General features: G+C 36.3%; 1 protein-coding gene across 3 annotated transcripts in view; it reads right to left on the minus strand.

Annotated features, from left to right (window-relative positions):
• LOC123688854 (inactive dipeptidyl peptidase 10) overlaps nucleotides 1-13,302 on the minus strand; it is a 114,938-nt gene that overhangs the window by 52,262 nt on the left and 49,374 nt on the right. For 2 of the 3 annotated variants that reach the window (XM_045627578.1, XM_045627577.1), the window contains exons 4-5: nucleotides 10,101-10,195; nucleotides 8,327-8,454 (exon numbers count right to left, since the gene is read on the minus strand). In XM_045627578.1, coding sequence (XP_045483534.1) covers nucleotides 8,327-8,454; nucleotides 10,101-10,195 — 223 coding nt within the window. The remainder of the gene's footprint in view (nucleotides 1-8,326; nucleotides 8,455-10,100; nucleotides 10,196-13,302) is intronic. The other variant, XM_045627579.1, reaches the window with a different exon arrangement.

A 13,302-nucleotide genomic window follows, 5' to 3' on the forward strand; every position in this document is an offset into this window, starting at 1 on the left:
TAACTTTTCTATTACTTTTTTTTATATCTCCCATACTTTGTCCTTCGACTTTGAGAGCCATTCGATCCAGATCCTGTCCTAAAAGAAGTGGATATAATCATTATTTTCAAGTGAAATTATGCCATGAGCTGAGACCGAAAAAATCGAGTGTTTTTCCATTTCATTTCATTGACGACCACTCAAATAGACCTGTAAGGGTCGAAAAAAGGGTTCCACCCACCAGCCAACCCTTGGGATATCAACCTTATCAACCTTCCCAAACCCTCATCTAAAAGCGGAATCGAAGAATATGTTCTGGAAGTTCTTTTCCCCTGGAAATTCCCCTTTCATTATTGAACAGAGTTGAGAACTACCCTACCTGCTATATTGTTCATTTTCGGGTGCCCTGGAAGTGTTTGAATGGGCCTATATTAAAATTTCATTTTAGCCTTCGTTCATAAATTATGACAGCAGCAGTTTCTGCTTTCTTGCCTTCAATTCGCCCAGGACTCCACGTTTGTTTCACTGGAAAAACGTGGTGGGGCTCAAACCGTTCATTCCTAATTCAGGAATAATATCCCATCCTTTATTCAGATTTTCAGCAGGATACCTCGTTTTGACGTCAACGTCGATAACATGAAGTTTCATGTGTTGAAGGATGGTATTGATGGTTTGATAGCATCAGTAGGGGTGTTTTTTCTCGATTGATCAAAAAATATAATTTTCTATCTTTATGCAGGACTAGAGGAACTTTTAAAATAATATTAGAAAAAATGAACCAATATTTCCATAACCATTGAATTGAAAATACCAATTTCAAGCTTCGTGCAAAACATCAAGGTAAAAAAGGAAATTGCATTCTGTTATTTATATGATTTGACAAAATTTTTTGGATAACTCGCTTTTTTAATAAATTATCGGTAATTTTTACGAAGGAATTTTTTTTCAAGGGGAATATTATTGAGAATACAATTTCGATTACTTCATTTATATCTTTCTCTTTCCTATTAAATCCTGGATAACTTTTACATTGGATATGAAGTGATAATAGACGAAACAATTTGGAAATCATCAAATTCAAAATGTCATCCTCATTATGGAGCTGAAGCCATATAAAATGTGGCATCTTTGAATCAGATAACCAGATTTGTCAGGGAGAGTGAATCTCGGTGCAAATTTCGTGCAATATGCAGCATTTTTATTGATAGCCATAAACAACGACTGAATTTCACAGAATGAAATGAAAGGGGATTTTATGATGGATACTTTTTACGATACTTTTCCAAATGAAGAATTTCCCCATGAATAAATCAATTTTATTAGGTTTTATATGTATTTCCCGCAGCTAAATCTGGATGATCGTGAATGTATAGAATAATATATGAAAAAAACCGGAAATTCATATTTTCCAAATAATCCCCTGTCAATTTGACTCTTTCATAGCGATCTCTCAATTTGAGGATATATAAAACAATATGGAAAATTCAAATATCATCGATATAAGGTGTAGTAAAAAAGAAATCCATTATTTTTGTATGAAAAACAAGGATTTGATTACCATAGTTAGAATGATCTGATTTAGGTCAAATATGGGGCCTTTTGTTCGATAATTTGTTGCCATTTTGAAGGTAATATCATTATGCCTCTCTCATAGGAGCCTTCGTCTCTATTTTCACCTTCTTTGGAGAAAAACTGTGAAATATATCATATTTTCTCTTTGCTATTGTCCATCTTTGACGCGCGCTCAGAATAAACTGGGCCAACTAATCACAAAACTGTCACAAAAGTTTTTGTAGAACGAAATCTTATCTTTCTAACGCCATTCAGTGGAACCTGATCGGACGTATATAACGCGAGATACAGATAATTTAAGCCATATAATGGAAAAATAATGGATTTTTTTACTACATCTAATATAACACTCAATAAGTCCCAGGCCTGCTTCACAAATGGCACCGAAAGTACGATCGTACGATTTAAAGTTGAAGGAAAAGTCTATCTATTAGATTATTGTACGATTTTCATTCTCGTAAGTACCAAGCACTAAGTCTAACCTCAAAATTAAGTCTGGATTGCTATTGTTTCAAAAATGGATGAAGTCGAGCCTAAAGCATTGATGAAACACCGTTTTTCAATTGTAAAGAATACTGTACAACTAAAGCAATGGCTTGATAATTATTTTGTTGTTCAGACCCTCCCCAATTGGCAATAATGGTTATAAGGTGGTATGCTGATTTAAAACGCGATGCTGAACGCTCTACATATATTTGATAATGAATTTCCATGAAGTAAAGACCAAATCCATTAAATATAAAACTTTAGAATTTTCATTGTAAACGGAAACGATTATTTCAGCAATCACTTTCCAGTTATCAGATTGTAAGATGAGTTTCACCCAATAAAAACTTCCTTATTGCTTTCAAATTTTCGAACGGATTCCCAGTATTCGGGTATGAATTCCAATTATATCCAACCATGCAGGATATTTTTGGCCCACAAAACTTATCCACGAAAGCCATTTAGAAGAATAAAGGCGAAACTTTGATATAATTCATTTTATATTATCGAATCTCCGTCCTGTATTGCTCCAAGAAACTTCTAGAAAGTTCCTCAATGTCTTAAATATTATTCTTCGTTCAAGAATAATCCCTTTTCGAAGTTGTCTGATTATACATCTGTGGAGCAATATAACTTTAGGAAAGGTTATCGGAAAATGAGAAAGAAGCACTGTACACTATGGTTAAATATTTCTTTCTGTGTCATTGAACATCTCATAATATCCGATTACACAATAAAAAAATATTCAAATATTCTTTTTCTGTTATTCATTGACGATGCTCCTGACCTTATATCAGTGCAATTCTTATTATTTTCGATATTCTGCTAAAGATGCCATCAACACGAAATTTTACTGGAGTATGGATTGGTTGTCTAAGTCTGGTCGAATAATCAATCATGGAAATATTTAGTATTTCTTTTCCAATATTCTTCTTGAATATTTTAGCTCCTTTATGGTATTGGTAGGGAATCCAGAGAGGAAATTTAGTAAATTCTTGCCAAGATATCACAGTGTCAAAGTTTCGAAGGAACTTTATGGAATGATCCAATCCAGGAAGATTGCACTAGAGTGTTTTTCTTCCAGTTTTGTCCTTCTCCTGAAACTTTTTCTTATGGGTACATTTGACTATGACACATAAAGGTTCCAGGCCAATGAAAAGAATTTGAGCTCCTTTTCTGGCAAGTGTGTGGGCTTCTTCATTCCTTTAGATTCTTGAGTGACCAGGAACCGAGCTCATTGCAGCCTGACTATCAGAAGGTATTGCTACACATGACAGTAACTAACACACAAACTATCATTGTGGATACTGGTAAGATGCAGATTATACAGGGTGTTTAGTAATTCAACATGATCCTTTGAAGGGGTCATACGAGAGCAATTTGGGGACCTTTGAATGTTCTTTGTATTTTTTAATTATGTTTCTGAGTTGCATATTCAAGTTCGAATCACGTTATTTTCGCTTTTTATTTAATTTTTTTGTCCGAAAAAGTCGGTAACATTAATACCTTTTTCGAAAGCTAATGAAACAAGGAAGTTAAGCAAGTTATTTGTACGCCAAGTTCCATGAAGTCTTCTCGAATATTACACAGATGATTCAAAGAGAATTTGTTAAAAAAAGTAATGACCACTTAACACCAATTATTTCAAGATGGTATTAGTTTTGGACCAATTTTTTTTCATGAGTTCTAAATTCATGGCATTGCCAGTATTTGATGCTTTCATTTCATTGTGGAACAGAAGCCTCTTGTAAGATGCGTCAATTGGGTTATTATTAAAACCTCCCTTGCTCGTGATGGCACCAAAAAATATTTCTAAGTGATCTTGGAAGAGCTTGTGAATTAAAATGTACTTCAAGCATTTTTTTTCAATGACATACTCAAAATACATTTTCTTCAAGCCCTCCATTATTATTATTATCAACTGGGGTCGTTTTGGTTCTATAAGCCTTTCGGGAACTGCGACCATGTAGATCTTTTGTTCTCAACCCTACTCATTCCTGGAAACCCAAGGAGGTCGTCAATGACGTTAATAAAACTGAAAACCTTCTTAAGGGCCTTGGACGTTACTTCTCTGGTATCCAGGACCGGATTACCTATATGAATGGTTTTTAAGCCAGCCAGCTCCGGACACTTGCATACCATGTTTCTGCTTCTGATCCACAGAGCCTGCAAATCTCATCTGCTGACTTTTCCAAAAGGTACAAATGATGTTTGTACCGATAGTGTTCCGTCAGCAGCCCCACCATCACCCGGAGATCGGCTCGTGACAGCTTCAAGAGCTTTTAGGCGTAGGTAGGTGAAATCGTCATGAATTTCTTTGCCTGAACAAGTCTAGTTGTGTTAGTCCAGTGGATTATCCTGTTGTTCAACTCTCCTAGCTGGACTGCAGCTTTATATTGATCTTTTCCCAGCCCACAGAAAGGCTCAGGTCCAGCAGGTGTTAACCTTGATGCACTTTTTGCAAGTTCATCAGCTTTTTAATTTCCTTCAACCCCACAGTGTCCTGGTACCCATAGTAGAGTCACTTTATTGCCTCTGGCCAGTTGCTTTATGGTTTTACGGCACTCCCAAGTCAGCAGAGACTTCTGGCAACACGATTCCAGGGATCTCAGCGTGGTTTGACTATCAGTGGTGATTTAGCTCTCCATATCATTAGCACCAAGAAGCTCGTTTTTCTCTGGCTTCGTAAAATTGGGTTATAATTTCATTGTAGCTGTCAAGAAAGTATCAACTAAATTTGCACTTTCTGGATTTCCTGAAAATTGACAAACTCAGTTACTATCCTCTTTCGACCCTCAGTTGACAGGACCTTATTCATTGCGAATGACCTCTAGTGTGAGCTTTTCAAAGGATCATGCGTCAAATTACGAAATACCCTGTATAATATCAAAAATAAATTAAAGGCCAAACTAATCAAATAATAACTTGTTAAATACCTAAACTTCCACCGGAATTTCATACCGCTTTGTTCATTTATGAACTGAAATTCGAATCTGCATAATGAGGCATCCCCACATTGTTCTCGATTAGTTGAACGTACACACGCATACCAACCTATATCGCGGTCTCGATTCATTACAGTTATACAGCAGACTCGCAAAATCGATTAATTAATATACTATCAGTTGATTGTGAATTTCACCATCCATTAATTTCAATGAGGAAAACACCTGAATAATTCTGTTTCCGGATAAAACCTATTTTGCGCTTATGCTATCTACACGTAAGCCTCTACATGAATAAATAATTTTCACGAATTTCGCCGTCAGTTTGATGTTGGACTATCTGGTATTTCCGAACGGGTATGGAACAAGGGCGTAGATATATTTTTTTCTTGGGGGGAGTAATCGAAAAAAAAAAATTTAGACGACAATATTCACTCATATCTATAATGTGAGAATGAAAAGTTTGATAACGAAGTTTGATCCAAAAATTACTCGAAATAATAGTATTTTTCTGATTACCGATTCGATTGTTCTCCCTTTATTTAGGATGTTCCTATAAATTGGAGTTACGAAGAAAAATGAGAGACTTAAATAATTTAAAGAATAAATTGTCCTATACATGGGCCCTCAAACGCTTTGTTTTCAAGATACAGGGTGTTTCTTTTAGTCCTACTTTTTTGTTATGCATAACAGTTTATTGAATCTTCATTAATCATCTCTACAGATTGGGTAAATGATTACCAAAACTCATAATTAATTTTCTCTAATTCTGTGGTTATTCCGTTCATTCTTCCACATCTTGTAGAACAAAATCGTGCGAGAATATATCAGAAACGCACAGTTTTCATGGTTATATTTTATTATTCTATGTTGGTACTCCGAACTTTCCGCCACGGCTTTATCTGTCAATTCATCAATTTGCCTTAAAGAAATCAGTTCTGCCAACCAACATTTTTCAATGCAAAAATCACTAAAATATATTTATGGAAATATTTCATTAATTTCAAAGAAAATGCAATGAATTAGAGAAAATAATGTATAATACTCGTACAGAAGGCTCATTCTACCACTCGTTCATTCCAGAACTCGCCACTTCGTGGCTCGTTTTTGAATTTTGAACTCGTGGAAGAATATCAATGCCTTCTGCACTTGTATTATAAATAACTATTATTCATCACAGCTCACTGGATCTTATAATGATTTGAATTTTCCTGAGGATTACTGAAAAATTGTTTGACAAAAACAATTTACAATTTTATAAACTACCAGTAGTTCACCAAAAAAAAGTTCTGGTAGAAAGAAGCAGGCATCCTTCCAGAAGAAATATCACCCTGTAGATTTGCATTCAAAATAAGAATATCATATGATAAAAACTGTGAATTAAAATATCTATGCCAAATTTACGTCAAATATCTTGTGAATAAAACTTGAACTTCTGAATCTCGAAAACAAATCTTTTGCGGACCAATGTTATAGGATTATATTAATTGAAACGATCCGAAGAATCTATCATTTTTGTTTGTACTTTCAATTTTGGAACATGTTAGAGCACTTTATTCCTTAAAATGACCCGAGAAATCTGTCATTTACACCACCATGTTAGGCACACCCTATATAGTCAAGTTAAAACTGATGTCTTCACGAATAAACTGCAATTTGAATGAAACACCTTAAATTGTAAAATTGTAGAATTTTCGATGCGAATAACTAAGTTCAGTTCTTTGATAACTGAAGTATTAAAATTTAAAATGTTGAGACGAAAATGATACTAAAACCCGAAACAACGAAGAATCGGGTAAATAAAGGAAAATAATAAACCTCGGACTTAGACGTGCCCGTAGTGCAATAAAAGTAAACATCTTGAGAGCGATAATAAACTCATAAACCTTGAAAGGGTCCGATATCTTGCTGCTGTGTCGATTTTAAAGAGAAGTAAAAAGATTATTTGTTCATTTTATGGAGAAATTTTCGTTCTTCTTCGTTATATTATGAGGGAGTAATTACCCCTAGGACCCCACCCCCATTTCTACGCCCTTGGTATGGAACCCGTTCTGCCCCATGAATAATTTAGAGACATCGGTTGTGTTAAGCAAGGAAAATTTTCCGAAGGTTGTGGAGGTTATAAATGGCCCACGCCAATGTGATCAGGGCTTTTCGTTTTTGTTAATTGGAAAACCTTTAGATTAGGATAACCGAGGCTTTCGTTCATGCTGAAACGGACCATGGGGAATGGTTAAATTGGGGACTATCGCTTTGTCTTATGAGATATACATCGCCGACGATGATTATAATTATTGGTAGTTGAGGCTTTATATAGCACTACGTTTTGAAGGATTTATGCTTTCCAATTTTGGTGAGCTCAGGTTGTATTAACACCTTATTGAAATTTCCCGTGCCTAACCAGTAACCATACTTTTTTTTTTCAAAAATTCGACTAAAATTGGTCTATAAAGTGAACTTTAACAGCGAAACATGTACTATCACGTTCCTTCCAACATTTCAATACCTTATTTTGTAAAAAGATTCATCTTTGCTTTCTAAATGAGCTTCTAAAGGGTGTTTTTTTTAGAGCTATAGAAAGGTCAGATTATTTTATGGAACCGGAGCTTCTTCAAGCTTCGTTTGAAGGCTACTTTCTAACAAAGGGGTCTTTACCAAAAGGAGTCTTTTTCTTATGGAATCGGAGCTTCTTTAAGCTTTGTTTAAGGGCTACCTTCTAACAAAGGGGTCTTTACCAAAAGGAGTCTTTTTCTTATGGAATCGGAGCTTCTTTAAGCTTTGTTTAAGGGCTACCTTCTAACAAAGAGGTCTTTACCAAAAGGAGTCTTTCCGCATGGATTCATGGAACTGGCCCTAACTGATACGTTTATGCATCACATCGAGAATCCCACACCGCTCTATCTTCGTGGAGTCTTTGATCTTGGGACGACCAATGGCAATTGAGAATGAATAATATCCAAGACTAGAGCGTTAGATTGTTGGACCATGAACAGCCGTGAGCTCGCATTTCAAATTCCCTTCGAATTGCCATTCATTTGGCTCAAAAGTACCTACATATCACGTTAAACGACGAAATGTCAAATCAATGCACATGTTTTCGAATACTCCCCTCATAAATAAAGCAAATTACATCATTCATCATCAAAACGGTTCTGTTTCGTCCAAAAAACACTAAATAAAGATTTATCTTTAACCTGTCAAATCACGAAACTCACCAATCGCCAAAAAATCATCCCCTAAAAACAGGGACACTTCTCGATAAACAACCCGGCTACAAAAAAAAAAAAATTACTGCTGCAAAATCCCCCCGTCACCAATAGATCACCATTAGCCCCAAAACTCACCCGGTCTGTATGTCGTATATCGTGTACTGGGCCAGATAGGAATGCCTGAACAGTTTCTGCACGTTTTGGGCCAGCAGCAAATATCGTTGATCGGGCGACAGCTGAAATCTGGCAGGATTCAGCCTAAACTGAAACAATTGAAAACTCATTTCAGACGAACTGCAAGAGAGGGATAATTGAATGACATCGAACAGGGGGTGAAACTATTCGTATTAAGCTGGTATCACACGTTTTCCGACAGTGTTGATGGTATGTCAATTGTGGATTTAAATAGAACTGATGGGGGACCTCTGACCTTTGCTTTGAGCGGGCCATATTTACTCGTTAGGCTCAATTATCGGATATACTGTCGCGCGAGGGGAAGGGATATACGAAAATTGGGAGAGTGGGGAAAAGACAGGGTTTCCGTTTGGAAAGAACTGGAATTCATGAGTTCCACAGATTTTTTGCACAATGTGGCAACCGTCATTTCATAATAGTTCGAGACTGAATATAATGGTGTACAACTTTGCTTCCGCAGCTTTGCTGTAATACAATAAGCTCAGGTTAACATAATGCCATCGAAATAACAGTCGATTTATGTCTACATCAAAAAGTTATTTTCGATTAAACATGTCAGCTTAGGAGCCAAATTCTCATCATTTGCGGGAGATTTTAATTTTCTGCTTCAATATGAAGAAATATGCGGCTGAGGCTCATCAAATGCTCCTGAATATCAGTGATTAGTGAAAGAACTTGCAGAAAGTGGTTTCAACTCTTCAAGAAAGGTGATTTTGACATCGAAGACCACCATGGTGTTGGAAGAGACAAAGTTTACGGAGATGCAGAATTAGCATGATGATCAGGAGTGGCACAACAAGCCAGTTTAAAACGCCTGAAAGTCATGGGAATGATTCAGAAACAAGGAAATTGAGTGCCGTACCAGTTGAAGCCGAGGATGTTGAACGGCGTTTGTTTACTTGTGAAGAGCTGCCCGCAAGGCAAAGACGGAAGGAATTTCTGTATCGCATTTTAACTAGAGACGAAAACTGGGTTTATTATGATAATCCCAATTGCAGAAAATCTTGAGGATATCTCGGCCATGCTTCAACGCGAAGGCCTAACCGAATATTCATGGTTCCAAGCTCATGCTCAGATTTGATGGGACTAGTTCGGCGTATTGTATTATGAGTTTTTAAAACCGACTGAAACAATCACAGGTAATCGTCGAACAAAATTGAGCCGAGCATTGAAAGACAAACGGCCGAGATACAACGAGAGACATGATGAAGTGATTTTACAACATGACAATGCTTGACCCCATGTTGCGAAAGTAATCAAGACATATTTGGAAACGTTGAAATAGGAAATCCTACCCACGTGCCGTCTCTAAACGTTGCTCTTCTCAGACTTGTTTCGACCAATGGCACACGGCCTGGTTGACCAGCACTTCCGGTCTTATGAAAAAGTAAAAAATTGGTTCGATCCGTGGATGACCATTTCCTCAATGTGGGATTCGTACGCTGCCCTAAAGATGGGAGAAAGAAGTGGCCAGCGATGGAAAATACTTTGAATGTATTGCCAGTTTTTCACAATAAAGCCTCGACAAAAAAGGGCGGAAGCGAAGTTGTACGCCTATGTATAATTACAATGCTATGGGCAAAAAGCTAAATCGTTCAAACCATACCCAGTCTACTCTATCAGCTCATCCGTAATACACAAGTTGAAACATACACTAAAGAAATTAATGGTTCAAATGGCTTTTTTATTTGTAACAGCTACCTGCGATACTTACATAGGTTTGGTTTGACATTAGGGTTCTCACAGTCATATTGGAAGCATTTAGTATACTGATTCCACCTAAGTGATCTTTGAACAGGAGTTCCTCATCTGAAAAGAAAAAAAACACACGATATTGAAAATATTTAATTTAACGCACATGAATCAGTTTAACTCTAGGTTTACTGGTTTTAACTGACAACGTGAACACAGCTGCCTGCTGCCATATATAACTGTGTAATTGATATGATAGCCAAGTGCAAATTGATGCTGAACGCTTTTATGGCCGGACTGTTTAATAGAGTTTGATAATTCTCAGATTTATAGTTTGAAGTGAAAAAACTGACTAGACCATGAATAAAAATCCCAGAATTTCGAAACTCCGTTAACGTTGTTAGTTTAAATTAGTTAACCAAGGCTGAAAAATATTCAAATCCTATGAGTGTATATGAAATATAATTTTTTCAGACAATATATCCAAATTTCGTTTAGCCTCAGGTTTCTACGTATACTCAACCATGACCTTTGCTGCGCGGTTGGCTTTCATTCTAGCCTACCTGACACCCTTTTCTATAAATAAAATCTCAGTCCCGCCGAAAACAAGAATGAAACTCAATTTTAGCGGCTACGTCTGAAGTTTCAGATGGCTGTATATTCTTTCAATTCGGCCTGACTTTGATGGACACTTCCATTAAGTTCTGGAAATATTTGTTGAATCTGAGAGGTATTGCTGTTGATATACGCTTTTTGGTATCGAGTCAGTCGACAGTGAAAGAGGAAGATATAACCACTTATGTCGAATGGATTTTCGCTAAGGGAGTGTAACGGAAAGATAATTTGTTGTTCATGGGATGAATAGTTGTTTTGTGAGCGAAAGATAATGTCAGGGATTATAAGATGCATTTGATGGCAATATGATTAATATGGATTTATTTGAAGTACAGGGTATTTTAATATTATAGCATCTGAATTCGAATATTTCTTCTTCTACCTTGTAAGTGGATTTGAAATAGATTATTAGATTATAAGTATTTATATTGAGTTTTCTAAGGTTCTGATGGCCAGAGGAAATAAGGTGACTCTACTATGGGTACCAATGCACTGTGGGGTTGAAGGAAATGAAAGAGCTGATGAACTTGCAAAAAGTGCATTATAGTTAACACCTGCTGGACCTGAGCCTTTCTGTGGGATAGGACAAGACCAATATAAAGCTGCGGTAAAGCTATGGGAGTTGAATAGCAGGACAATCCACTGAACTAACACTCCTAGACTTGTTCAGGCAAAGAAATTCGTGAAGATTTTACCTACCTACGTCAAAAAGCTCCTGAAGCTGTCGCGAGCCGAGCTTCGGGTGATGGTGGGACTGCTGACGGGGCACTGTCGGTACAAACATCATTTGTACCGTATAGGAAAGTTAGCTGACGAGATTTGCAGGCTCTATGGATCAGAATCAGAAACAGCCAAAAAGATGGTATGCAAGTGTTCGGAGCTGGCTGGCTTAAGAACCATTCACATGGGTAAGCCGGTCCTGGATAGAGAACAAAAGATCTGCATGGTCGCAGTTCCCGGAAGGCTCACCGAACCAAAACGACCCCAGTTCAAATAATAATAATAATAATGCTTCTGATGACCCTATACCTCTTTGTGGTTCTTGTTGAACAATAAATTGAATACCAACACAGAACCACAGAATTTTCAATAAATTCTTGTGGAATTATTCAGCAAAATTCCATTCTCCGGTCACCATCATCTTCATTCAGTTCATGAACAAGTGTCATTTTATAATGATGAATTTAGCCAGCTTCATTATTCTGTGGACAATTGCCTTTGAATATCTAGTTTCCTGTGACAACTTTCCAACAGTTCCACAATGTTCCCGTTCAGCCATCAGTTGACCAATTACAGCGACTTGATCATTTTCCCCCAAAACCGTACGGGTGCGATTATGTTTTTTTTTGCTAATGATCCTGTTACCTCAAATTTATGTACCAACTGAATGATAAATAAATGATAAATATTTTTCTCAGGATGTCGTTCATAAAAAATCCTCGCAGTAGCCCTAGAACAGTCATTGTTCTGAAAATAAATTTTCAACATTTCCTTTATCTCCTCCAACGTGTTAACCTTTTTATAATTTTTATTAAGAAATAATAAAACGCACCTCTAATAATTTTGCAATACAGAATACTGAAAAGGAATTTTCTTATAGCAATAATCTCTTTGCGTATTGCCTACACCTGGCAGAGCAGATTCTGTTATGCATGAAGAGAAAAAAAAAGCATTTAACGCTTTTCAATCAGCTTATTGTTTATTTCTGCTTTGTCTTCGAACAAAAGATAACCATGGTTCCATCGCTGCATGCAATCTAATCTAATCTAATCGTATGAAATTCAAGAATTTGTGGTTAATTTCTACTAATACTGTTTGTTAAAAATATTTTTTCATAACTTCCTGCGGTTAGAGGTTGTATGGTTTGTTTCCCCTTGAGATCAGAGTGATAAATAATGCACGACTGTCCAAGAAGGAAATAAAGCATTGAATTTTGAGAAAAAAAACTCTTCCATGGCCTCGTTAATCAGAGTTGTCAATAGTGGGATCTAAGCGAGTGAAGAGAATTTAGGAATGTAGAGGGTGTGAAAATTGATTTGTTGCTTGATGGGAATGAAAATTCCGGAGAAAAGGAAATCAAAAAATTGTATAACGGAAAAGATCTGGAGAGGGGAGAAATATGAATGTTGATATTTTTGAAAATTTGGGAAGAAAAGAAAAGGAAAAAGAGATTTCTTTTTGTTTTTTTTTGCGTTTGCATTTTACATTTGATATGTTTTTATAATTGTGATTAGGCATTCACACACCACGTACAAGTAATAGTCTAACTAGAGCTTCTGTGGTAGGTATTTTGTTTGTTCCGATGATTGAACATGATTTTGTAATATGGTTGATATTGTTAATAATTTATGGAATAAATATATTATTATTATTTAGTTTTATCGGTACCATAATTCCATAAAAACACCATGTAACTTTGTGAATATTCACAAACTGCATGTTCATACAAATTTGAATACATGAATACATGTGTGGTACAAAACTACCTTCATGTTCCCATGTCATTAAAAATCGACCTATCTGAGTGTTTTCACATATTCTGATTCGTTGTTGATTTATTGACGCTGGACACTTTTAAATGAGACACCCTGTAGTTTGAACCATTCCGT

Source organism: Harmonia axyridis, chromosome 1 (assembly GCF_914767665.1).
Source record: "Harmonia axyridis chromosome 1, icHarAxyr1.1, whole genome shotgun sequence".
NCBI classification, from domain to species: Eukaryota; Metazoa; Arthropoda; class Insecta; order Coleoptera; family Coccinellidae; genus Harmonia; species Harmonia axyridis.